The 27,232-nt window shown below is 52.8% G+C and overlaps 1 protein-coding gene and 1 long non-coding RNA gene across 9 annotated transcripts in view; both read left to right on the top strand.

The window, feature by feature from the left end:
- Positions 1-27,232, top strand: part of ITPK1 (inositol-tetrakisphosphate 1-kinase) — a 159,262-nt gene that overhangs the window by 100,954 nt on the left and 31,076 nt on the right. For all 8 annotated transcript variants that reach the window (XR_014808894.1, XR_014808895.1, XR_014808893.1 and 5 more), the window contains 1 exon segment: positions 17,865-17,982. Coding sequence is in view for 4 of the 8 variants with exons in the window: in XM_084966079.1 (XP_084822205.1) it covers positions 17,865-17,982 (118 nt within the window). In the remaining 4 variants the exon portion in view is untranslated.
- LOC146401895 (uncharacterized) lies at positions 8,264-16,154 on the top strand. Its single transcript, XR_014811312.1, has 2 exons — positions 8,264-9,190; positions 9,237-16,154. It is a non-coding gene; the product is annotated as an uncharacterized LOC146401895 (long non-coding RNA).

The raw sequence follows: 27,232 nt of genomic DNA, 5'->3' as shown, positions 1-27,232 counted from the left end.
CCGCCGGAAGCCTAACCTCCCCCAGCATGCTGGCCCCGGTCCCCCCACGTGTGTGGACAGGCAGTGCACGGGGTTGGAGGTGTGCCAGGTATTAGAAATACTAACGGAGTTCCATCGTGGTGCAGCGGTAACAAACCTGACTAGAATCCATGAGGACGCGGGTTCCATCCCTGGCCTCGCTCAGTGGGTTAAGGATCTGGCGTTGCCGTGAGCTGTGATGCACAGACTCAGCTTGGATCTGTCATTGCTGTGGCTGTGGTGTAGGCCAGCAGCCACAGCTCCGATTGGACCCCTAGCCTGGGAACTTCCATATGCTGCTGGTGTGGCCCTAAAAAGCCAAAAAAAAAGAAAAAAGAAAGAAAGAAATACTAACATTTGCTAATTATACATCGTACCAAACTTGTAGAAAGAACTTATGTGTGTGCATCATTTCAGGGTTCCTTAGCCTCAGCACTGAGGACACGTTGGGCTGGATAATTCTGTTGTGGGAGGCCTGTCCTGTGCACTGAAGGATCTTGAGCAGCATCCCAGGCCTCGACCCACCCAAGGCCAGTAGCATGACCTTCGGTTATGACAACCAAAAGTGTCTCCAGATATGGCTGAGCATCCTCTGGGGGGCACATTTGCCCCTGGTTGAGCCTTGGTGCCTTTCTCAGAGCACCACAGCTCTGAGAGCTTCTGTGGGTCAGTAAACCATTCTTAATTTATTTTATTTTACTTTTTTTGGCCACACCTATGGATGCGGAAGTTCCTGGGCCGGGGATCGAACCCACGCCGTAGCAGTGACAATGGCAGATCCTTAATCACTAGGCCAGTGGGAAACTCCAAGCAGTTGCCGTTTTAAAGGCGTGACGCTGAGGCCTCCTTAGGTACCAGAATCTGGGTTTTGGAGGTCGGGATCTCCCACCAAGAGGTTCGTAGTCTCGTGGGTCCTTCCTCCGGCAGGAAGGCCGCCCTCTTCCATTCCCCCTGGACTGAGACTTCCTGACCTGCTTCTGTGCTACCGTCATGGTCTGTGTGCCTGTGATAAAGGCCCATGTGGTCTCTTTTGACTTTATATAATAAATGTGGCAGTGCCAGATCCTTTAACCCACTGTGCCAGGCTGGGGATTGAACCCACACCTCTGCAGCAGCCTGAGCCGCTGCAGTCGTATTCTTAACCCACAGCACCACAGCAGGAACTCGCAGTCAGCAAGTCTTAATCAGGCACTTGCTGTGTGTTGAGAATCCTAAAAGATATCACAGATACAAAAACACAAGACGGATCAGGTAGACGCAGCCCCGCCCCTATGGAAGGGCGCATGTGTGTCTGTGTGTGTCTGTGTCCCTGCAGTGTGTGTGGGGGGGGGTGGGGGGGTGTGATGGTTTAGGGGAGGCAGGGTTGATGCTGACAAAACACAGGTACATGGAGGAAAAGCAGCGTCATCTCCACTTACGGTCAAGTTCCAGGAAGAAGAACAATCAAGGTCTGTGATACAGGGAGGTTCTTCTCTCTCTGAGGAGGTGACACCTGAGTCGAGGCCTGCCAGGCCTGGTGGGGGGCGCAGTGAATGGAGCAGGACGGGCACAGAGGCCCGAGGACCTGGGCTGAGCAGCAGAGCGCTGCGGGGGAGAGAGTGCGGACTGAGCCTGTGAGGGCCACTGCCTGGAAGAGGGCTGAGCGGTGTGGCCGGAGGTCGGACCACTGTCCACGGCACCAGAACCATGGCCAGGGCCACAGCTGCGCAGTAACTGTCTCTCTTCTGTAGCCAGAAGCCAGGAAGGCCAGGTGGCTGAGTGCAGAGGAGAGAGGCCCAGGCTTCCTCTGGCCTATGTGTCCCCTGGTCCCAGAGTTTAGCAGCACTCGGCAAACTCTGCTCTGGCATCACATTTTTTCAGGGACTTTGTCAGCTCTGTGGATGACAGTGTCTCCAGCACAGGGACCGTGGTTTTCTCTTCCAGATGGCTGAGTGTGAGCGTGTGATACCTCAGACCATCTGATGAGATGCCCAGGGGGACAGGCAGTGGTGGGTGGCATCTGGCTTTGTGTGTGGGGGGGTACCTGTGACCGGGAGGCCACCAGCAGGCACCCTGAGGCAGAGTCACACACCCAGGATGCTCGCCCCCCACCCCAGGGGCTTTCCCTCTGCTGGTCCATCGTGCAGGTCACGTATGATACATTTTGGAGCCTGAGTGCACCAACCTTTTCTCATCCTTTCTGCTCTTATGCTGTGACTTTTGTTCACCAGCAGGGACAGTGGCAGGTGGGGGTTCTGGCTGGAGTTCTGCTTCAGGGAAGCTTCCTCTGCTCTTCCCAAATGCTCCAGGATTTCTCCCACCTTCTGCCCATGGTTCTTTTCGTGCACTGTGGTTCTGGTGGATTCTGTAGGTGTGGCTTTTCCTATGTTGTCTCTGGCTGGCTCTCCGCAGTCCTGACTTAGGCAACATGGACACATGCAACAAATCCAAGGAGTCTTTCCCTGACGCCTGCTGCCCAGCCAGCCAGTTCTGGTCTTGGGGTAGCCACGGGTTACAGAGGCCTGGAGCCTCTTGAGAGGAGTTGTGTGTATGTAAACAAGGACGGTCTTCCTGTCCCCACACAAAGCCATTGTTCTGTGTGATGTGTCTTGGAAATGATTTCATATCAGCCCTTCCTTCAGGCCGCCTTGTTCTTTTTAACGGCTGTGTAGTATTCCATCAAGTGGCCTTAAATCCTTTTTTTATCCAGCCCTCTACTGTAGACACTTAGCGCATTCCTGATCATGTTTTGAAAACATGCTGCCCTGATTAAATATCCTTGTACATATATATATCTTTGGTGCACCTGTGGGGAATTATGTGGGATAAATACCTAGAAATAGAAACACTGAGTTTATGTATTCTTCATTTGGGCTGCTGCCCAATTTCTCTCCATAGAAGTCGTGCCAGTAACCCTCCCACCAAGCCAGTGCTGGTCCCTGTTCTACCGCTTTGGAAGGTGTTTCTCATCAGTTGAATTTGGCAGAGGATTTGGCGGAACCGCAGAAGACTGGGGAGCGCCAGGATCCTAGCAGTCACCTCCTCATCCTGTTATTTTTCTGCCAGGCACTCGGGGTCCAGGCTCACACGGCCTGTCTGGACCTTGAACTCGGCTGCTGTGCTCCTCTGTGCTCCGCGTGCTATAAGGGCCTGACCACCCTGGTCTGAGCCCCTGGGTTTAAGCAATGGGTCTGAAGAGCCAAAGAGGCTGAGGGGCAAATTGCACTGGTCTTTTCCTTCACCAGCTCCGCCAGTTCCTAGGCACAATGTTGTGCCAGAGAGCAGGCGGCGTCTCAGTCTTCCCGAAGGCTGAAGTCTGGCGCACGGGCCCCTCCGGCCGGCCCCACGCCTGCCGTCCTCATGCCTGCCGTCCTGCCCTCATCCTTTCCAGGCGTGGCCTCCTGGCCTCGCACACCGCTAGCCTGGTCACTGCGGATCTCAAAGCTGGCTCGTCGCTCCCCGGCTCAGGACCCTGTTGCTTTAGGAGCGCGTCCAAACTCCTTGGCTGGTCTCCGTCCACCCAGGCACGCCGGGCTCCCTCACGCCATGGCTCTGCCTTTGCTGGCCCCTCTGCTCGGAATGTCTTTTCATGTGTCCCATGCCTGTGACCCTTTGCGGCTCAGTGTCCCTGGCGTCCAGAAACCCTCTCTCCTCCCCCCCACCCGCACCCCCATGTGGCAACGTCCCTACTGTTACCACCTGCCACCCCCATGTCTCTGTCCCCTGACTGAGCCCCTGGTGAGGGTGGTAGGATGCAGGGCTCTGTGGCTGAAGAGGGGACCCTGTCTTCCCGGACACACACACACACACACACACACACACACACACACACACACACACTCTCACGGCTACTACTCTCCCTGGTCTTGTGCTACCTCGGGGGCCTCAGGCTCAGCGCTTACACACTTGCGAGCTCGTGGAATATACACGAGGGTTGATGAAGACCAAGGCGTCTGCTGTGGGAGCCCCCCTCTCCCAGGGAGCCACTTTGGAAAAGTTAGAGAAGCCGCAGTAGGTGATGAGGTGCGGGCGATGGGCCAGGCTGAGCCTGGGGGATGGACAGTCACATTGGTGACATAGGATAGTCTTGGGGGGGTGCGGGCTTGGTGGAGATAGTGAGTGGGTGTCTGTCCCCTCATGGAGCCATCATTGTCACTTATGTGCCGTCCTACTGGCCTTCTTCTCTGTGCCGGGTCTTGTCACCCGGCCGAGGGTGGGTCCAGCGTGGTGACTGACTGCATGCGCTTGAGGGCAGCAGGCCTGGGCTCCCGTGTCGCAACCTGGCTCTATTTGGGGCCTTGAGAGCTTTCTTTTTTGTTTGTCACATCACAGAATCAAAGAATCCTAGAACTTAAAGGTCAGAAAGGATGCTATAAATGCATTATTCTGATGCTGTTGTTTATGGATGGGAAAACCAAGATACGAATAACTCACGTGACTTCCAGAAGCATATAAAGTTAAGGGTGATTCTAGGACTTGAATTCAAATTTCTAGACTCTGCCTTTTGCCTTAACTTTCAGAGTGCCTCAGGGTCCTTGCACTGGGATTGGGACTGCCCCTGGTGGTGTGGCTGTCCTGAAAGAGTGCCCTGCCAGTGTTTGGAAGGGAAAAGCCTTGGTTGACTGTCAGGGACAGTTACACAGGTTGTGCACTGCACAGCTTGCTAGACTGCAGATGGCTCCCCGTGTGGCTGGACTTGGTCGACCTGCCCTTGGTATGTGCTGGACACTGCCACATGCTTCTCTCAGCTCCTGGGAGTTTGCTCCTAAGACGTGGCTCCAGGAATCTCCAGACCGAGCCCTATGCCAGATCTAGCAGTCTCTTTAGACCCTCAGCCTGTGATTCTTGCACAGCAAGGGGTGATAGGGTTTGGCTAGGGCCGTGCTTGGCCGCCTGGCACATTGTGTTACATCAAGGCCCTGAACCCTGGTGTGGATGCCTCGAGACTCCCCTTGGTGTGGGCTTTGCTCTAAGCTCTAAAGGACAGGGTGGGGCCAGGAAGGCTTTGCCTGGGGGACATTTGGTCCTGGCCTCCATTGATTACAGGCTTCAGCCGTCTGCCCTGAGGGAGGCTTCGTTAGTTGTCCTCCCAGAAAGCTCTGCTCAGCCTGGCTCACAGCCTCACCTCACCTGGAGCCGCCCTCCCTGGTACAGGTCTCACCTTCTGCCTCTGAAGATGTGACCATTGGTGGCACTGCGGTAGTGGCAGTCATCCCCCTCCTGTCCTCCTCCCACACTCAGCAGCGGCCACCACGGCCCTCCCGCCAGCACGTGCCCGTCCCTCACCCCTGTGTGGTCTTCATCACAGAGGCCACGTGGGCCCTGGCATCCAGCCGTGCCAATTGTCTGCTCTCAGAAGTGTCTACCCTCAGTTGTGTTCATTTGTCTCAATCCAGGGTTGGGGACAGAAGCAGACTCTGGGCCCAGCCTGGTGGCCCCTTGGGGGTCTTTGGGGAGAAGAGCTCACCAGGGTGGACTCTGGAGTGGTAGGACGAGCAGATGGGGCCGAGGTCCCAGCTCTGCCACTTCACTGTGTGACCCGGACTAGTGTCCATTTCCATTCTCCTTTCTGAAAAGATGGGCCGGACTGAGCAGCTCTGAGGTCTCCCCAGGCCTGACCATCTATGACTCTGCCTCTGGAAGGGAAATGAGAAACTGTAGGTGCCTTTTGTGCTTGTTCGGTTTGTTTTTTTTTCTTTTCCTTGTGCTGACACCAAATACAGCGTTCCTGTTTTCACTGGCTGGACCACCAGCCTGAAGGCCCAGACTTGGGTTGGCAGAACATGAGAGAGGCTCACTTTTTCTGTTGATTGATTGATTGCCACACGGGTCATATGGAGGTTCCCAGGCTAGGGGTCTAATTGCAGCTACAGCTGCTGGCCTACACCACAGCCACAGCAGCGCCAGGTCTGAACCATGTCTGTGACCTACACCGGATCCTTAACCACTGAGCAAGGCCAGGGGTTGAACCTGCATCCTTCTGGATCCTAGTCAGATTTGTTTCTGCCACGCCATGATGGGAACTCCTCACTTTTTCTATTTTACATAAATTTTAAAATAGTATTTTGGGTTTTTAAATCTGGGAAGACACAGTAAATTTTTTTCACATCACAAAAATTATTTAGTGACCCCAAGGGCCCAAGGTCCTAGGGCTCTTGATTCTCAGTAGAGTTTTCATTGCATTAAACCCTCATGACTTGATGCTTATTAAGGAGAGGTGCCACATCATCACACAATAACTGTGTGCCTGTATAAAAGTGCCTGTTCTTTTTTTGTTTTGTGTAAATAAGTAGGTAATGGAATTTCTTTTTTTAACAAGAGATTTATTTATTTATTTATTTATTTATTTATTCTTGGTCTTTTTAGGACCGCACTACTGCACACGGAGGTTCCCAGGCTAGGGATCAAATTGGAGCTGTAGCCACTGGCCTATGCCGTAGCCACAGCAATGCCAGGTCTGAGCTGCATCTGTGAGCTACACCACAGTTCATGGCAATGCCAGAACCTTAGCCCATTGAGCAAGGCCAGGGATCGAACCATGGATGCTAGTCAGATTCGTTTCCGCTGAGCCATGATGGGAACTCCAGTAATGGAAAATTAAAAAAAAAATTTTTTTAATTAAGAAAAAGAATGAACCTGAGGGACCCTGGCTATAGCTAGGATTGTGATGCTTTTTGTTTACAAGTTTGCCATGCCTTGGTTTTTCTGTTTGTTCTGGTGGGTTGGTTGGTTGGTTTGAACTTTGAAAAGATTTTTATCTACCTTCATGAAAATGATTTTATTTGGTAGGTTTTAAAGCTTCATATTTTTTGTGGATTATTTTAGTTGCAAAACCTTTCAATGAACTATAACATTAAAGCCAAGCATAACAATGAACATGTATTGCAACTGACACAGTACAGATTTATAAACTGTGACAAGACCATCATATGACGCATTGGAATTTATCAGACAGCCCGCGTTTATGTTCTGCTTTGTCTCTTTGCTGGCTGAATACCCCTGGCAGGTTACACAATCTCTCAGAATATTAGTTCTTTTTTTTTATAATGGTTTTAATTTTTTCTGTTATAGTTGGTTTACAGTGTTCTGTCAATTTCTTCTGTACAGTAGGGTGACCCAGTCATACATATATATACATTCTTTTTCTCACATTATCCTCCCTCATGTTCCGTCACAAGTGACTGGATATAGGTCCCTGTGCTCTACAGCAGGACCTCATTGCTTACCCACTCCAAATGCAATAGTTTGCGTCTATTAACCCCAGACTCCCCCCCCTCCCCCTCCCCCTTAGCAACCACAAGTCTGTTCTCCAAGGCCGTGAGGTTCTTTTCTGTGGAAAGGTTCTTTTGTGCCGTGTATTAGATTCCAGTTATAAGTGATATCATATGGTATTTGTGTCTTTCTGACTTACTTCACTTAGTATGAGTGTCCAGTTCCATCCATGTTGCTGCAAATGGCGTTATTTTGTTCTTTTTGATGGCAGAGTAGTATTCCATAGTGTATATATATAACCACATCTTCTTAATCCATTCCTCTGTTGATGGACATTTAGGTTGTTTCCATGTCTTGGCTATTGTCAATAGTGCTGCAGTGAACATAGGGATGCATGTATCTTTTTGAATGAACGTTTTGTCTGGACAGTTGCTCAGGAGTGGGATTGCTGGGTCATATGGTTTAGTTTTCTGAGGTACCTCCATACTCTTTTCCATAGTGGTTGTACCAATCTACATCCCCTCCAACAGTACCAATTTTCTCCACACCCTCTCCAGCATTTGCTATTTGTAGACTTTTTAATTTATTTATTTCTATTGAAGTATAGTTGATTTACAATGTCATGTTAGTTTCAGGTGTGTAGCACAGTAATTGTTATACATATATATATAATTTTTCAGATTTTTTCCTTTATAAATTATTACAGAATATTGAGTATAGTTCCTTGTGCTGTTCAGTAGGTCTTTGTCGATTACCTGTTTTATGTACACTAGTGTATATATGTTAATCCCAAATTTCCAATTTATTCTTCCCCTCTTTTCCCATAATTTTGTTTTCTGTATCTGTGGGTCTATCTCTGCTTTGTATATAAGTTCATTTGTATCTTTTTTAAAAAAATTGCATATATAAGTGATATTATGTGGTATGTGTCTTTGGCTTACTTCACCTAGTATGATAATCTCTAGGTCCATCCATGTTGCTGCAGATGGCACTATTGCGTTCATTTTTTGGGTATGTTTTTAGGGCTGCACTTGTGGCATATGGAAGTTCCCAGGCTAGGGGTTGAATCGGAGCTGCAGTTGCTGGCTTACAGCATGGCCATAGCCACTCCAGACCCCAGCCAAGTTTGCAACCTACACTGTAGCTTGCAGCAGTACTGGGTTCTTAACCCACTGAGCCACGACAGGAACTCCAAGGTGCATGTATCTTTAAAAATCAGAGTTTTCTCTGAAAAATCCCCTAGGAGTAGGATTGCAGAATCATATGGTGTCTCTGTTTTTAGTGTTTTAGGGGATCTCCATACTGTTCCCCCAGTGGCTGAACCAATTTACATTCCCACCGACAGTGTAGGAGGGTTCCCTTTTCTCCTCTCCAGCATTTATTATTTGTAGGCTTTTTGATAATGGCCATTCTGACTGGTGTGAGGTGACAGGTCATTGTAGTTTTGGCTTGCATTTCCCTAATTCGTGATCCTGAGCATTTTTCCTGTGTTTTTTGGTCCTCTGTCTTCTTTGGAGAAATGTCTGTTTAGATCTTCTGCCCACTGTTGATAGGGTTGTTTGTCTTCTTGGTATTGAGCTGTATGTGCTATTTGTATATTTTGAAAATTAATCCCTTGCCACAGTTGCATTGATTGCAAATATTTTCTTCCATTGCGTAGGTTGTCTTTTTGTTTTGTTTATGGTTTTCTTTGCTATACAAATGCTTTTCAATTTAATTAGGTCCCATTTGTTTATTTTTTGTTTTTATTGTCATTACTCTTAAGACACATTCCCCCCCACCAGCACCAAAAAATGCTGTGACTATGTCAAAGGGTGTTCTGCCTGTATCTTCCTCTAGGAGTCTTATACTATCTGGTCTTACATGGTCTTTAATCCTTTTTTTTTTTTTTTTTTTTTTCTTTTTGGGGCTGAACCCATGGCATATGGAAGTTCCCAGGCTAGAGGTCGAATTAGAGCTGCAGCTGCCAGCTTACACCACAGCCATGGCACAGCAGATCTGTGCCATGTCTGTGACTTCCACCACAGCTCATGGCAATGCCAGATCCTTAACCCGCTGAGCAAGGCCAGGCATTTAGCTGTCCAGTTTTCCCAGCACCTCTTATTGAAGAGACTGTCTTTTCTCCATTGTATATTCTTGCCTCCTTTGTCATAGATTAGTTGGCTATAGGTACTTGGGTTTATTTGTGGGCTTTCTCTTCTGTTCCATTGATCTCTATCTCTGTTTTTGTACCAATACCATACTTTTTTGATGACTGTATCTTTGTGGTTTAATCTGAAGCCAGGGCTCGTGATTCCTCTAGCTCCGTTTTTCTTTCTCAAGATTGCTTTGGGGTCTTTTGTCTTTCCATACAAATTTAAGATTTTTTTGGACTAGTTCTGTGAGAAATAGCACTGATAACTTGATAGGGGTTGCATTGAATCTGTAGATTGCCTTGATAAGTGTGATCATTTTAGCAATATTTATTCTTCCATTCCAGAACACGGTCTGTCTTTCTATCTGTTGTGTCATCTTTGATTTCTTTCATTGTGTCTTATGGTTTTTCTGAGTACAGGTCTTTTGCCTCCTTAGGTAGGTTTATTCCTAGGTGTTTTATTCTTTTTGATGTGATAGTAAATGGGATTATCGCCTTAATTTCCTTCTGATCTTTCGTTATTAGTGTATTGAAATCCGTGCCATGCCTTTTTTCACAGACTAGAGGGCTCTGGAGCCAGTTGGGGTGGGTTCACGTCCCATCTTGCTGCTTTCCAGCTGGGAGAGGGAAAAGCACTGAGATTCTCTGAGCCTCAGCTTCTCTGTCTGTCAAATGGGGCTGCTAACAAGACCTGCTGCCTAGGGTTGCGGTAAGAAAGGAACATGCCCGTGCCTGCAAGGTGTGGGATGTTGGCCTCCTCTGTTTGGTGAGTGTTTAGGAAAAGTTAGCTGCTATCATCATTTTACTGTAATTATAAATAATAACACATCCCAGCGTCTTGCCAAGACCCCCATCGTGGTGTTAAGACTTTAGGAACTAGAAGCTTCTTGGCTTTCACCCACCGCTCGGTGTGGAAGGAGCTAGGTAAAAGGCCAGGCTCCGTGGCCATCTGCTGGATGATCTGGACATGGGCCATGCTCTCAGGAAGAGCCAGAAGGATTGAGATTATGCTGAGTAAGCCCAAAGTCACCTTCTTTCCCAGAAAAGTCTCCCTGTGAGTAATTTTTAATAGCCACAAGGAAGCCATTTCAGGTCTTCCTCAGCTGGCATTCGGCGGCCCAGTATTAACTGAAACACACAAGCCCTGATGCGTGGGATCCCAGCAGTCAGCTCTGATTTCTTCTGTGCACGGCCTGTGGTGTTCGTCTTGAGTGCCGACACTTACCTACTTCTAGAACCAAGTGGCAACCAGGATTCTGAAGTCCTGCTGAGATGAGCACAAACGGTTGCTGTAATTCCCAAGTGCCCGCTGCCACCATGCTCAGGGTGGTGGCTGCCAGGGCTGTGGGGGAGGCCTGGTGGAACTGGGCCCTGTTTTCCATTTCTTTTCTTTTTTCTTTTTTTCTTTTTGGTCTTTTGTCCTTCTAGGGCTGCACCCGTGGCATGTGGAGGTTCTCAGGCTAGAAGTCTAATTAGAGCTGTTGCTTTTGGCCTGCGCCACAGCCACACCAGATCTGAGCCGTGTTTGCAAACCTACACCATAGCTCACGGCAACACTGGATCCTTAACCCACTGAGCAAGACCAGGGATCGAACCTGCAACCTCATGATTCCTAGTTGGATTTGTTTCTGCTGCGCCACAATAGAAACTCCCCATTTTCTGTTTCTTATCCACCGCATGTGGAAAGCTGGAGTCCCAGGCAGGGTAAACGCAAGACAGGCCACACTGCAGAGCTGGGACCACAACCCACGGCCTTGCTCTTTGGTTCAGTGCTTGCTTTCTCTCTTCCTTCTATTTTTTTAATTGCAGTATAATATACACAGAGTAAGGTCTACACATTGTGAGCAGCTTGATCAGTTTTTACCAACCAGCTATATACACCATGTACCCAGCTCCAGGTCAAAAAGTAGAGCAGTGCTGCTCCCCTGAGCCCAGCTCTGCCCAGCCCTGCCCTGCCCTGCCCTGCCCTGCCCTGCCCTTCCCTCCCTTCCTTAGCCTCTGGCAGTGAGGTCCCGTCCTACCCCTAGTGCGGCACTTCCGTGTTCCCATGTGACAGCCTCTTCCTTGGGTTGGGGACAGGAAGGGCTGCTAGAGAGAAGGAGGCTGGTTACCAAATGGGGAGGTGGGCTTTCCCCAATGAACTGGGATGAATGGCTTCCAGCCTGATCCCCAGCAGGATTTTCTTGAAATTCTAAAAAGCTTCTCTGCCTCTCCCCGCAGCCTGCAGATTAACGTGGAGCGTGCTTGGCGGGGCAGTTGGCGCTGAGCTTGCCCGGCCCTGCCCGGGTGCCTTTTTAGCATTCACTGTGCTGTTCCCTGCCCTGCCTTCGCTGGAGCTTGAGAGCTTCCTGAGAATAGCGGCGTCACAGGCTCGCTCCTGCCGTGGGGCTTGCGCACGTGTCGGCTGGGGTTCCTGTGCAGGCGGCCATCCTTCAAATAGCCCCTACCCAGGGCCCCAGTAGAAGACTCTGCTCATTCGCAGGAGGTCTGGGCAGCTCCCAGCCTCTCCATTCGCCCCTCACCACTGGCCCCAGGCTCTGCTCCTCTTTATCCTGTTACAGGCCCGGCTGAGCTGTGTACAGATGAGGACTGAGGCTTAGGCCCCGTGTCGCAAGTGGGAAAGGCAGGATTTTACCCCAGGTGTGGAGGCCTCTGGAGGCTGTGTGTAACCTCTTCCCAGCATTGGCCTTCACTTGGCAGAGGAGGGAGCTGAGGCCCAGTAAGGAGACAGGGCTCCCAGCTCTCTGCATGGTGCCCCCTCCTCCCTCCAGCTCTCCCACCCCCAGAAGCGTAGACTTCCAGAGCCGTCCACTGAGCCTCAATTCCAAGTCCTGCCATCGGGCCTAGAGGCTAGGCTGTGCCCGGCTGGGCTCCCAGGGGCACACGGCCCAGCGGGCAGCCTTCCAGCTGTCAGGTCCTGAGGCCGTGCCAGGCCTGAGGCCGGGGGCAGGCTGGACCCACCGAAGCTCCTGGTGTTGGTGTCCAGTTGATCTGTTTTTCTTTTTCTTGCTTGTTCTTTTGGTATCATAGCTAAGAATCTGTTGTCTGGCCCAAGGTCACGAAGATTTACACCGGTGTGTTCTTCTAAGAGATTGATGGTTTTCGCTCTTACCTCAAAGAAGTGGTCCTTTTTTAAAAGAAGCGGTCCTTGCAAACCAGTTCATCCAGTGGCATGCATGCAGCCAGTCCTGGGGAAACAGTAGCTACTGTTATTTTAAATGATTATCAGTTATGATTATTTGTATTTATTATTTATCATCATCTTTGCCGTGATTCCTCTCTCATTGTGTTTCCCATCTGGGTGGCCACCTCCTGCTCCTTCCTGCAAGATGGTGTTGCTATTTGAACTCTTTTCTGGCACAACTGGGGGTGCAGAGAGTGGAGGATAGGACCTTGTGGCTTCCCCCACTCCCTCCATTCTGCCCCAGACATTTTGTTTTGGAAAATTTTAAAATGCCTGAGTGGCTTCTGCAGTGCTCTCCCCTACTCATCACCCTTACTTCTTCTTCTTCTTTTTCGTCTTTTTAGGGCCGCACCTGCAGCATATGGAGGTTCCTAGGCTAGGGGTCGAATTGGACCTACAGCTGCCAGCCAACACCACAGCCACAGCAACGTCAGATCTGAGCTACGTCTGCAACGTACACCACAGCTCACGGCAACACCAGATCCTTAACCCACTGAGCGAGGCTAGGGATCGAACCCGCAACGTCACGGTTCCCAGTTGGATTCGTTTCTGCTGCACCACGACGGGAACTCCTCACCCTTACTTCTTGAGTTAGCAGCTCATGGCCGCTCTGCTTCCGCCTGTGCTTCACCTACCCCCGCCCCCATGCCTGGTTATTGTGCAGCAAATCCCAGATAATCCCTTTTAATCTGTTGATTGTTTTAGTACACATCTCTACAAGATGAGTCACCACTTTCTGAAGAGAGACCTGCGATGTTTGGGGGAGTGGGCCAGAGCCCCACTACCTCCGAAGGATGCAGGGTAGGAGGGATCCTGTGAGCAGGTGCCTCTTCTGCCTCCCTGTGAGGAGCAGGGTGGCGGCTGCAGCGTGGGTCGTCATGGGCTGGGGGTGGGGGTGGGGTTGCATCGTGCTCCAGGTGCCAGCAGGGCCAGCCTGGGGCAGAACAGCCTGGTCTCTCACCCCAAGTGCAGAGCTGGCCCGCCCCTCCGTCTGCTGGTCAGGGCCATCTGCAGGGCACGATGGGCTCAGAGACCCCGGGTCAGGGTGCACGCGTTGCAGTCACGAGAAGGCTTTTGCTTTTGTATCTCCCAACTCTTCATATTTGTCATCTCCTCGTCCACAGCAGCTCCCCAAGACAGCTTTTATTCAAAATGCACATTTTCACACAAGGAAACGGAATCCCAGTTTCATCTTCACAGACATAAAGTAGCAGAGGCGGAATTTGAACTCGGGACTCCCGCCTGCATTTTCTGTCAGATGAGAGGAAATCCTTGCAGCTTGCTCCTTGCTCATTTCCTGGCCGGACATGGAGCTGCAGAGGAATGGTTTCTCTGATGCTCATCTTTGTCCTCTCACTCGGCTCAGGTTCCCGGTGGGGAAGCCAGCAGAGGGCCTGGTGCCCGTCTTGGCGCCATCATCCCGTGGGCCTTAGGGCTGTCAGGCTGTTCTCTGGCCCTTTGTCCATATTCTCCAGACCCCCTCCCGGCCCTGCTGACCCCGCCGTCTGTTTCTGCGTCTCCCTCTCGTTGGCTGCTTCAAGCCCGGCACCTTCTTGTTACCTTCCAGGATCCCTTTCTAGGTGTCCCAAGGCAGGCCTGCTCACAGAACACGTGTTTACCATTTGCCGTGGAGCCCGTGTGGGCCTCTCTTCCTCTGAGTGGTGATGAAATGGCACCGAGCTTGCCCTTCCAGCAGTTCGTTTGGTAATTCTAAGAGACTTGTGAAAAATGCATGAGGCCCGTGATGCAATGGATAAGCCGAAAGGCTTGGAAGAAAATCCACTTGTGGGTAGTTGGGGCTGTTTGGAAAAACTCTTTCTTTGCCCTCTCTGTCCTTGTCCCATAAGAGATCGTGGTTAGGAATAATTCTTCTTTTAATTCCGATGCTTTCATCCCGGGTCAAAAGCTTGTTGGCGCCTGCTTGTCAGATCCTGTCCCCTTTTGGTTCCTTCTAGCTTCTTTGGCTTAAATTCCCGTCTTAATGAGTCTGAGTTCTTTCTTTAAAGGCCGTTGCCCTAATGCATCAGAGTGGGACCAGAACCAGCTTTGTGTTGTTCAGTAACTATGCAGACACTTTTCGTGATAATGCGGGTGGGCGTGGTGGGGAGGGTGGGTGTTGGGGTGGGGGGCGGTGTCTTGATTTACTGGAATTCGGGGGGTGGAGGGAGGACTGGGCCAGCCCAACAAAGCAACGTCTGACGCTGCCTGCCTCTCGAAAGAAGGCAGTGAACAGGTGTGTGTCCCTGCTGTTACCTGCAGTGCCTCTAGCAGGTGGCTGCCCAGCTTGTTCTAGAGCATCCTCATGTGTGGCCTTGAAGTTTGCCTCACAAACACCAGCTTTCTCCAGCTTAGACTCAGCAGTCGCAGACAAGTCAAGTGGGTCACCCAAGGCGACAGCGGAGGCGACCCCAGCGGGAGCCTGGGTGTCTTGACTCCTTCGCTCTTCCCTCTGTACCGGGCTGCTTCGCGGCGGGGTGGAGGGGGCTCAGGGCATCGCAGTGCTTTCATTTCATAACCCAGAACGTGAACTCACTGGCCAGGTCCAGCAGAGGAAACCCAAGAAGGCTCTGGTTTGTCCCATCTCGGCTCCACGCCTCATGATGACCGAGCGGTGTGGATGATGCAGTTTGTTAAGTGAAGGACCTTTTCTTTCTTTTCTTTTTCTTTATTTTTTTTTTTGCTTTTTTAGGCCCGCTCCTGCAGCATATGGAAGCTCGCTGGCCAGGGGTTGAATCGGAGCTACAGCTGCCGGCCTGCGCCACAGCCACAGCAGATCTGAGTCGCATCTAGGACCTACACCACAGCTCACGGCAACGCTGGCTCCTTAACCCACTGAGTGAGGCCGGGGGTGGAACTTGCATGGACGCTAGTCGGGTTTGTTTCCACGGAGCCACAACAGGAGCTCCGAGTGGATGACCTTTTAACGTGAGGACATTAACAGGATTTCAGTCGCGTGTGTCAATGTTGGTGCCTCACGAGTGCCCTGCCTGCGTGTCCACTTAGATCTGTCTCAAAGGAACTGTGCCAACGGGGAGTTACCACTGGGGAGCCCGCCGCAGAGAGGTACTGCAGGCACATTGGGAGGCTGAGGACGTAGGAGAGAGAAGGGCTCCTTGGCCTGAGGGCAACCCTTTCTTAAGGACACCTCTCAGCTTGTCGCCACGTCCCCAGTGGGTTCCAGACGCGGGCTCCCCCACATCAGCTCCTGGCTCCTTCTGTAGGAGCAGGGCAGCGGGTGGGCCTCTCGGGGGGAGGAGGAGGGAGCCGTGATGGCAGCTTCTGTTCTGCCTTTGGGTCTGCACCTGCGTGTGCTGGGAGAGAACTTTCTGGTTCTGGGGGTGAGAGCGTGTGGGCCCTGTGGGGTTCCAGTGTGAGGACAGGAAGGAGGCCTCCCCACATGCGTGCACTGGCCACCCCTCAGGAAGGGAGGCTTTTTTTTGTTTTTTTTTTTTTTAAATACACAGAGAAAAAGACACCACTGAGCCCATAACCAGATACTCTGATATAAAACACAAGGCGAGAGCAGATTTCAGAGAAATAGATACGAATCTCTGGCTTTTGTGTTGCGAGCTCTTGAAAAATGATTGCTAGGAACCAAAATAGGTCCGCTGGAAAAAAAAAAGAAAAGAATAATCCCAAACGGAGCCTTCTTTTTGCTGATAAGATTTACTGGAAAAGAAGCATTATGGCTTTTTCCCTGGCCTCTGCTGACCTCACAGACCTGTTCTCGCGGAGTGGGCCAGGAGGGGCGAGTTAAGCTGGTATATGTCCCCTGGGGCTGCCGGAACAAAGGACCACAAACCGAGTGGCCTAAAAACTGTAGAACTTCATTCTCCGGCAGTTAAGGGGGCCGGACGTCTCAAATCAAGGTGTGTCCAGAGCTGATACCTTCCGGAGGCTCTGAGGGAAAATCTATTCCTTGCCCCTCGTGTCTGTTTCATGCCTCGCGTATCTTCTGCCGGTGGCCGGTGGTCCTCAGCCAGCCTTGCCTTGGAGCTGACCTCAATCGCTCTCTCCGTCTTTACACCACCTTCTCCCTGTGCCTCTGTGTCCCGATTTTCCCGGTCTTGAGGATGCTGGTCCGTGGACGAGGGTCCATCCTAATCCAGTGTGACCTCATCTTAACTTGATTACATGCATGAAGACACTTTCCAGATAAGGTCACATTCACAGCAACTGGGAATTAGGACTGGAACAGGTGTGTGTGTGGGGGGGGACACAGGTCACCCCACCATAGCAGCAGCAGTTGCCGAATGGCCTTCCTTGCATGCTGCCCTTTCTTCTGTTACTCCAGCATCCCCCATTTTTGTCCTCAGAATCATAGTGCTTTAGAACCAGAGGTATTGGCGTCTTTTTTTTTAATCTGCCTGACAAGCTGCTCTAGTCACTGCGGTGACGTGGGGCTCCAGGAGTCACGGAGGTGACGCATGGGGGGGCCACGATCCCCATGTTCCTTTCCCGGAGGCATTTCGCTCTGTCTTTTGTTGGCTTCTGTTGCAGGTAATGGTTTCTTCTTCCCCATGTGCCTTAGTGTTATTTTCCGAGAGGACTGTAACTTCCTTAAAGCCTCATCTTACCACAGTTCCTCGCGCCTTGCCACAGTCGGCTGTGAAGGGAGTGGGTGTTAACATGCATTTATTGAGCACCTGGGGGGGCGAGCGGCTGGCTCACGGAGCACCTTAGCGCCTTCCCACAGACCTGCTGAATCCCGGCCTCCCACTCTCCCCAGCCCTGCCTCAGACTCAGTGCAGAGGGCAGGGTGCTGGCCACTCTCATTGAGCATAATCGACCCGCGAAGCACCCCTGGTTTCAGGTGAGGCTTTATCCAGGAGTCAGATAAGCGGACTGGAACCCAGCTGTGCTCCTTTTCTTGGCTCTGTTTGCTCAGTTTGGGCTCCGTTTTGAGATTGGGCTCCATCATGCCTCTCTTCCAGATCCCTGGGCAACTGCTCCCGGTTGCCCAGTCTTCAGCTGCCTCTCGCCCTCAGGGAGGGGGAGCACTGGTCCCAGCATTCCCAGCAAGAGCGCCCGGCCTGCCTCGGATTGGACAGACTCGGGTCACATGTCTGCTCCTAAGCCAGCAGCCCCAGGAAGTGGGACGTGCTGATTGGTCTAACCAAAGTCATGTGATTCCCAGGGGGGCTGAGTGGGTGGAGGCCGTTTCCTGACACCAGGTGATGCCCCAACCAGGAATCAGGGCTGGTGTGTGTTGTATGTTGTGGTGGGGGTGGATGGAGAGGGATGGAGGCGGGAAGGACACGTGGGATGAGATCTTGCTTGTCACCCTCCTTTCAGCCTCAGTCTCCCTCTAACCGGAGGGGGTGTGTTTTCTGTTAGGAATACATCGATGCCCACCCCGAGACCATTGTCCTGGACCCCCTTCCTGCCATCAGGACCCTGCTCGATCGGTCCAAGTCCTACGAGCTCATCCGGAAGATCGAAGCCTACATGCAAGGTACGGACCATCGTGGCCGGGCACCACCTCGTGGACACAGGGTGGTCATGGCGAGCGGTTGGGAGGAGGGGGATCTGGTCTTTTTACGCAGTTGAACCTTCTGAGGAAGAATCTTCCTTTCCTTCTCCCTCTTTTTTGGGGGAAAAAAAAGCCCTAGGGTCTCTTTGGGAGAGTGGCTCCCATCACTTCAAGATGGCTTTGTTTTGTTGTCTTAAACCCGTGAGTGGTGATGAAGCGTCCTGATAACACAGCGGTTGGAGAGCAGAAGTGTGTGTAGGACAGCTCAGCGGCAGGCGGGCGAGTGCAGTTATGTAACCAGGCAGGGGAGACACACAGGGAAGTTGAAGGGCCTTTAATCAAACGCTCGGAGCTCTGTAATGTGGCGGCTGGACCCCACGGGGTACACGCCGTTCTCGCAGGCGGGGAGCCTCCCTCTTAGCGGCAGGTGTATCTCTCGCCAGCAGCAGGCGCTTGCCCCCGAGGACTCATCCTCCCCACGTCTCAGGGCAGGGCAGCTCCAGAGAAGTCAGACTGCCTTTCCCAGGTGCCTGTTTATACGAGAAGGGCTTTGGGGAAAGGCTTACGGTAACAGTGTCCTCTGAGTTCACTGGTCCACGCGTTCCCTGCTGAGAGTTCTTATTTAACTGTAACAAAAAGTGCTTTGCTGGGGCCCTGGGGCTGCGTGAAGATTCCTTCAGAGGCAAGAGAGGCAGCCCCTGTTCCTGCCGTCCAGGCCATCTGTCCGTGGCCTGCAGGGGCTGCCTCGAACCCTGACCTGGTGACCTGGCCCCCACTGTCATTCATGTGATGCTTGGACCAGTGGGTGCTTTGGCTCACAGATCAGCGTGGGGATAATAAGAGCAGGATTTATTGGGTACATGCTGAGTGCCCAGTGCTGGCCAAAGCTTTCTCTCACATTCTTTCTTCCAGTGCCCGAAAGGTGGGCCAGATCGTCCTCTCTGTTCCGCAGAGGAGGAGCTGAGAGCTTAGCAGACGCCCCAGCGTCGCACAGCCTGGGAACTGCAGAGCCAGAATCTAGGCAGGTCTCTTCAGCTCAGGTTCCCCAGCTCCTAAGCCCTAAGCTTGACTTTCGTGTCCATGGTCAGGGGGCCCTGGATCCAGCCAGCCCCTGGCCCGGGGCACTGCTGAGTGCTTACTTGGTTTTTTAAGAAACATCCTCTATGCAAGAACTGGTGCTGGACCTGGCCGTCCCGGAGGGGGTCCTGAGGCCTCATGCAAGCCTGGGCTGCACCAGGAGGTGTAGAGCGGGACTTCCTGGGCAACCCCTAACAGGCAGGCTATTTTAGCCACACCAAGGACATCCTTTCGTCCTTGGAGTCGTCACTGGAGTGGTCCCTGGCCGTGTCAGCTTCCATCCCCTTTGCATTTCTCTCCTGGGTCCACCCAGATCCCCCAGATAAAAGGAAGAGCCAAAGTGATGTTTTGGTTGAACAATGGTTCTGGAAAGGAAATCCGCCTCTTCCCAGAAAGTGTGTGTGTGTTGGACACTGACTGTGTGTGCAGAGACAGGAAGTGATAGTGAAAGAGGAAAGGCTGGTTAGTGAGCAGAGTTGCAGGTTGGCCCCCCTGACAGGTCCGATAGAAGAGTGATGCCTCCTGATGGGATTTGCAGGGGCACGACTCAGGGCGTTTTCAGAGCAAAATGCACAGGCCTTGCGGGGAGACAGCCAAGCTTGTGTCCGCATCTTGCTGTCGTGTGGTCTCGGCCACGTCTCCCGACCTGGCCTTGCCTGGTTTCTCTGAGATGGATAGTAAGTGGTTTATCCACGGGGCCTGGGGTTGCAGTAACTGGGAAGGTGTCTGAAGAGCGCTTAGCACAGGCCTCGGCCCAGGAGGTCACCCAGGAATGGGAGCCGCTGTTCCTGCACCTGTTACACTGGAAGGGGCTGGGGATTCTGGAAGGGTCTTGGAGTCCATCTCCATTCTTATGGGTGGAGAATCAAGGCTGGCATCAAGGGTGAACCTGGGCCTGGTGTGTGAGCGTGCGCGTTCAGGGGGCTGGGCATCAGCCTGCAGGGCGCACGGGAAGCAGGGCTGTCCCGGTGGGTGAGTCCTGAGGGAGTGACGGCCCGGGGCCTCCCAGACAGGCAAGGGTGTGGGCACAGTGGGGAGAGGGCTGAAGTGGGCTGCTGTGTGGCCTCACGGACCATCGGTCAGAGGGGGGGACTTGGAACGCCTCGGGCAGGCAGGGACTCCATTCGTGAGCAGCCTTTGAAGGCATGTGAGTGAGGAGATGACAGTACCATTTAGATAAGCCATATAGATGTGGCCGAGAGGTAGATTTGGTGGTCGTTACCTATACCCAGTTGTGAGGGTGACCCACACCCAGCCACAGGTGTGAGGGGCTGGCATCCAGCCCCTACTGGGGCAACAGAGGTCAGTTCAGGGGCTGCCTGCGGGGGGTTGGGAGGGCAGCGAGCACTTGTTGACCAAACTCTCAAGACAGGCTTGGTCCTGGGCCTGCAGGAATTGTCGTGGGGGTGGGCTGTGACCGCTGCGCCCTGGTTTGTCCTGATCGCCTACGCCAAGCCGGGTCCGTATTCTTCCAGGAGGGCAGGCAGAGGCCGGGCTTCCTGGAGGCTTTTCCTGCCCGCCTGGGGAAACACTGCTGGCTCCTACCTCCCATCCTCCCAGAGGCCGAGGCTGCTCCTGGCACAGAGGCAGGGAACCGTCTGGGAGGCACCCCTGGTGCTCCCCCGCTCCCCTGCCGCTGATCCTGGAGTACGCAGCCTGCTTAGGCCTACTGTACAGGGCCGAGACGACTCTTCCAGCTCCTCAGTACGGCAGTCCAAGGGCCACTGCTTATGAGTTGGGAGAGCGGACTTGGCAGAGACCCCTAGAGTTGTCACCATCCTCTAGGCCGAGGTGGCTCTCCCTGTCTGCAGGGTGCTGGGGTGGCTGCGAAGAAGACAGACCAGGGGGCAGGCTGCCGCAGGGAGGTGAGCAAGGCTCCCTGCTCTGCAGTTGGGGTGGGCCCGTCACTTCAGTGTGACACGTGGGGAGGGGCTCCCAGAGAGGACAGTGGGGAACTCAGACCGAGTCCACACTCAGGCCGGCCACCTGCCTCCATGCTGAGCATCAGCTCTGGGGGAGGGGGGCAGGTGGAGCCTGCTGCCTGGATCTCCCAGCCTCACCTGTCTGAGGATGTGGGCACCTGGGGGTGGTTGGCCTTGTCTCAGTTCCATGTTCCAAGCACGTTGCCTTTTGTCTTTCTGTGTTTCGGCCACCCTGCCACATGTGGAGTGCCCGGGCCAGGCATCAGATCCAAGCCGCAGTTGCACAGTTGCACTTCAGCTGTGGTGATACCAGATCCTTAACCCACTGTGTGGGGCCGGGGATCGAACCTGTGTCCCAGGGCTCCAGAGATGCCGCTGATCCCATTGCACCTCAGCGGGAACTCCCAGAGCCTGGGGTCCTTCTTGCCTCAGACCTGTGCGTCTCAAACCCGCTGACAAAGTTGCTGCCACAGCAGAGACCTGAGAGGAGGGTGGATTCAATGAGATGGACTTCATTTCTCTGCCATAAAAAAGCCCAGGGGAAGGCTGCCCTGTGCTGGCGAGCGATGGCGAGGGCCCAGGCTTCCTCCAGTTCATGGTTGTTCTGTGATGTGCTCCTCCAACCACCTCGTCTAGACATTCGGATGGAGTGGGGACTAAGAAATAGCAGAGGCAGCAGAGGGAAATAGCCCTAGTTATCTTTTAAATGTTCTGGAAGCTACAGTGATGCTCTGTCCACACCTACCTTGATGGTAAGAACTGAGTCACGTGCTAGTCACGCACTGGGCAGCAAGCAAGTCGGGGAAGGTGGTCTTTATTCTGGGCAGCCCTGTGCCCAGCTAAAATTTGGGAGCTCTGTCACCATGGCAGAAGAGGGAGAATGAGTCGTGGGGGACAGCTAGTTGTCTGCCACCCCACCTTCTGGGAGGCGGCTTCCCACCTGCCGGATGCATAGGTGACTGGCTCCTTAGAATGACCTTTCCCCCTCCAGCTGGCCACAGGGCAGTGGCCTCAGCAGCAAGTCCCATCCGCATGGCAGCTCAAATAGCGTTGAGGTCGCTAGGCTTAGCGTGACCACCCCAGCGTGCCTCGGCCACAGGTCTCCCTAGTAGGTGATGCTGCTGGGCAGGGCTGCACCCACAGCCTTTAGCCAGAGGCACGGATGGCCCTGAACCTGGATCCAATTCCAACCAAGTGCAGGAGCCTCCCAGAGAATAGACGTTGCCTGGTGCAGGCGTTGGGGGAGGGAGAGGCTGTGTCACATATGCCAGGATCGCCAGACACACACCTGCAGGCCTCTTCTCTCTCGGGCACCTGCTTTGCTGCATGGGGCCAGGATTTTGAGGTGGAAGCCCATGTCCAGGACCTGGCTCTGCCACCCCAGGCTGATCGATTCTGGGCATGCCAGCTCCTGAACTGGCTGAAGCGGTGGGTGAGACAGCTGGCCTCTGATTGGATGGTGGGCTTGTCTCCTCGGCCTCAGGAGCCACGGCTGGTGGAGGGTCTCAGGCCACAGGGCAAAGGGCTCAGAGGCCCTTCCGAGCTGCCGGCGGCTGCTGGCGAGGTGTGGCTCCCCCGGCACCTCCCACACACGTGCTCTGGAGGTGACAGATGGCCATCCGGATGCTGGGCCTCCCTGGGGATGGGGGTGCACACCACAGATCGAGCGTTTCTGCCTGTGGTTTTATGGGAATTTAATCAGGGCTCATCTTGGAGGCCGGATTGAAATGGAGTAATCCAGACACCACGCACAGAGAAAATAACATTCCGCAGAGCCCAGGAGAAATGAGGCCCCGCGGAGCAGCTGCCTGGGGCTGGGGGTGTGATCAGCTGGAGGCTCTCCCTCAGAGGTGCTGTCCGCCCTTGGTGAGCTGCAGAGGGCTGGGAGTGGAAGGGGGGGCCTTGGGGTTGAGGCCTGGGCCCCAGTCCGCCTGTGTCCCCATCGTGTGCCCTGTGGGTCACTGTTCCTCTGGGGCCTGCTTTGTCAGTGCTCAGGTGGCCCTCTGGCAGCACTAGCTATGTGCCAGGCACTGTATTAGCTTTTTTTTTTTTTTTTTTTGCTTTTTTTAGGGCTGCACCTGTGGTTCCCAGGCTAGGAGTCGAATTGGAGCTGTACCTGCTTGCCTACGCCACAACCACAGCAATGCAGGATCCGAGCTGCATCTGTGACCTACACCACAGCTCACAACAACCCTGGAGCCTTAGCCCACTGAGCAAGGCCAGGGATCAAACCTGCATCCTCATGGATGCTAGACAGATTCGTTAACCGCTGAGCCACGACGGGAACTCCCCTGTATTAGCTAATTTAATCCTCACCATGACCCTGTGAGAAAGGCACTGCTGCTGCCACGTAACGGTGGGGACACTGACAGGCATTGTGTCCCGTTGGTTAAAGCTACTGAGCTACTGGGGGCAGAGCTGGGGGATTGATACCCACGCCATCTGGGTATCCTCTTAGCCAGTGGTTCCTGAGTCCGGCTCCCGACCCCCATGTGTACTGCCTCCTCCACCCACACTGTCCCTGAGCCCGACAAGGAGGGGCTGAGGCTATGATGCATGCAGTCGGGGGCCTCTGTCTCTGCTGCCTGGGGTGATCCCCAGAGCTTCCTGGTGCTCTGGCACCACCACCTGGCACTGCTTGCGGGCGCCCTCTGGTGTCCAGGCAACGACATTGTCTAGGAAGGTCCCTGGTGTCCACTGTGCCTCAGTCATGGAGTCTCTGTCCCATAGGGTTATGGTCCTTTTCGGGGACAGTGACACATTGGAGTGGGGAAGGATGGGGCTTTGGCACTGACAGGTCTGGCTGGGCTCAAATCTCAGCCCTGTTCGTGGGGCCTGGGCTGTCACTGGCTTGCTGAGTCGTTTGCTCACCTGTCAGGGCTGCCATCCCCCAGGGGGAAGCATGCAGAAGGTCTGGCCGAGTTCACTGCAGCAGGTGTGGCCCAGAGTTGGGCACCCAGGTCCGTCTCTTCTCCTCGGTCCCACAGGGCGCCCGGGCTTTGAGCAGGAGGCATGTGAGCAGCTGGTTGGTAGTAGCAGGGTCTGGAGGACACAGAGGACAGTAGGGTGTAGCCCCTCCTTTACCTGGGAACTGTTGCTCCTGAGTCAGGGTCAGCTTCTAGCCCTGATTTTGTGTCCAAGGCCGGATTTGGGATTAGCCTGCCAGGAAAATGCTTCACACACTTATCAGGAAGGCTTGTGAGGCGCTGGCCCTGATGGTACCCACCTGCCCATGAGTCCCCGAGGTCGGCCTGGGTTGTGGGTTTTAGACCACACATGATACGTTATAACCAGACGAATCCTGGGTTCTTGAGATTCTTTTTTTTGGCTGCCCCTCAGCATACGGAGATCCCCCCTGGGCCAGGGATCGGATCCGAGCCTCAGTTTCACCATACACCACCGCTGTGGCAACGCTGGATCCTAAACTCACTGTGCTGAGCTGGGGATCGAACCTACATCCCAGCGCTCCCAAGACACCTGATCTGTTACACCACAGCAGGAACTCCTTGAAATTCTTTTTAGCTTTAAATGCATGCTGGCCTCTCCAACCCTGTGCCCAGGCCCCTTCCAGGCAGTGCACCCCTCTCCCTCCATCCTCCCTGAACACCCGCCTGGGTTTATTTTTAATTATATCAGTTTTATGGATTTATTATAAAGTTCACAATACAGTCACCCCTCAGGATCTGTGGGCAGTTGGTTCCAGGATCTCCCCTGCTACCAAAGTCTGAGGACACTCGAGGACCTCACGTAATAAAACCGTGTCGTATTTGCACATAGTCTATGCATGCCCTCCTGTATACCTTGCATCGTCTCTGCATGACTTATAATACCCACCATAAGGCACATGCCATGTAAATAATTATAAATACAATACAAATAATGTGTAAATACTTCCTGGCACCTGGCAAATTTTGGAACTTAATGGAATATTTTCTTCGCCCCCCCCAATATTTTTCCATTCATATTTGGATGAACCTCACAGATACAAAGGGCTGTCTGTATACATATTTTTTAGTATAAATGTTATTTTAAGTAATTTTAGACTTGACAAAAAAGTTGCAAAAAACGCTACATGCAGTACCCATGTACCTTTCGCACAACTGTGTCCCATATTAGCATCCTGTGTGACCATGATACCTTTGTCTAAGCCCAGGACAGTCACATCAGTAGCAATCAGGAGTTCCCTTGTGGCACAGTGGAAATGAATCCAACTAGTGACCATGAGGTTGCAGGCTCAATCCCTGACCTTGCTCAGTGGGTTAAGGATCCAGCTTTGCTGTGAGCTGTGGTGTAGGTCACAGACAAGGCTCGGATCTGGTGTGGCTGTGGCTGTGGTGTAGGCTGGCAGCTACAGCTCCGATTCGACCCCTAGCCTGGGAACCTCCATATGCTACAGGTGCGGCCCTAAAAAGACAAAAGACAAATAAATAATAAAAGTGAAAATATGGACCGTTCCATTGCTGGAAGCATCCTCCTTGCACTGGGCCAGGCTAACGTTTTCTGTTCTTTTGGAATATGTACAGCCAGGGAGAGCACTTCGAATAGTATTTTTTAAAATGTCTTGCAAACAGAAAAAGGCTGCTGCATCTCGGGACTTGGAACTGAGTGGCGCAGCCAGCCTGCAGGTCCGGAAGAGGGCCATAAATCAGTGGAAACAGCTGTCACGGAGTTAATCCACATTTCCAGCCGCCGTCTCCATGAGCTGGAACGGGACTCGGGAGTGTCCCTGTCTCCGCCTGGGCCCGTGCCTGGCTTCTCTACTCTTGGCCTTGAGCACGCCCGGTGCAAATAGCACTCTGTCCCCTTGAGATGAAACAGGTCATTAGCTGAGTCAGACAGGAGGGACACTGCGTGTCCAGCAGACCAGGGCCGTGTCAGAGCAGGGAGCGTCAGACCTCTGACCTTTGTTTCCCTCTGTCCCAGCCCGGAAGCACCCCCTCTCCAGTGTTGTCCGAACAGCAGTCTGTAGCTGGGAGTCGATGATCAGGCTGCTGGCAGGGAGGTAGCAGCTGCAGCAGAGCCTGAGGGCCCCTCAGAAGCTTCCAGGAGCAGGGTTGGCACTGCAGCCACTGCTGAAATGCCCCCACCTCCACCCCAGCCCAGTGTCTCCCAATTACACAGTCAAGGTCCCCCTTGGAAAACTCACAGTAACCAGAGTCTATTCATTTCTCATTGCTGCATCATAACAAATAACTACAAACTGGCTTGCAACATCCCCTCGCCTTTATCATCTCATGGTTCGGTAGGCCAGAAGTCTACCTGATGTGGCTGCTTCAAGGGTGTCACAGGTGGGAATCAAGGTGTCAGAGGGGCTGAGTTCTCATCTGAAGTTCCCGAGGAAGAAGCTGCTCCCAAGCTCATGCTTGTTGGCAGGACTCAGGTCCTTGGGGCTGTAGGACTGAGGTTTCCTTGCTGACTGTCAGCAGGGGGCGCCCTCTGCTCTTACAGCCCCCACATTTCTTATCACTGGTCTCTCCATCTTTAAACCAGCAATGGCATGTCTAGCTAGCCCTTCTTGGGCTTCAGGTCTCTGACCTCCTCTTCGGAGAAAACTCTGCCTTTTTTTTTTTTTGATGGCAACACCTGCAGCATATGAAAGTTCCCAGGCTAGGGGTCAAATCAGAGCTGCCTCTGAGGCTTACACCACAGCCACAGCAACACCAGATTCGAGCCACATCTGCGACCTATGGTGCATCTTGTGGCAGTGTTGGATCCTTAACCTACTGAGTGAGGCCAGGAACTGAACCCACCTCCTCACAGACATTATGTCAGCTTCTTTTTTGTTTTAATGATTTTTATTTTTTTCCATTATATCTGGTTTACAGCAAGGTGACTCAATCACACATACATATATACATTCTTTTTTCTCACATTACCATGCTCCATCATAAGTGACTAGATATAGTTCCCAGCAGGACCTCATTGCTTATCCATCCCAAAGGCAATCGTTTGCATCTATGAACCCCAAACTCCCAGTCCAGCCCACTCCCTCCCCCTCGGCAACCACAAGTCTGTTCTCCAAGTCCATGAGTTTCTTTTCTGTGGAAAGGGTCATTTGTGCCCAGATTCCAGCTATAAGTGATATCATGTGGTACTTGTCTTTCTCTTTCTGACTTACTTCACTTAGTTTGAGAGTCTCTAGTTCCACCCATGTTGCTGCAAATGACATTATTTTGTTCTTTCTCATGGCTGAGTAGTATTCCATTGTGTGTATCGACATCTTCTTAATCCAT

This window comes from Sus scrofa, chromosome 7, assembly GCF_054392235.1.
Source record: "Sus scrofa isolate SSC_HxYL_T2T_F1_AM1 chromosome 7, Sscrofa_HxYL_maternal_Yorkshire_Landrace_v2.0, whole genome shotgun sequence".
Taxonomy (NCBI): Eukaryota; Metazoa; Chordata; class Mammalia; order Artiodactyla; family Suidae; genus Sus; species Sus scrofa.
The sequence above is the reverse complement of the archived record's forward strand: the minus strand, read 5'-3'. Positions and strand labels throughout refer to the sequence as shown.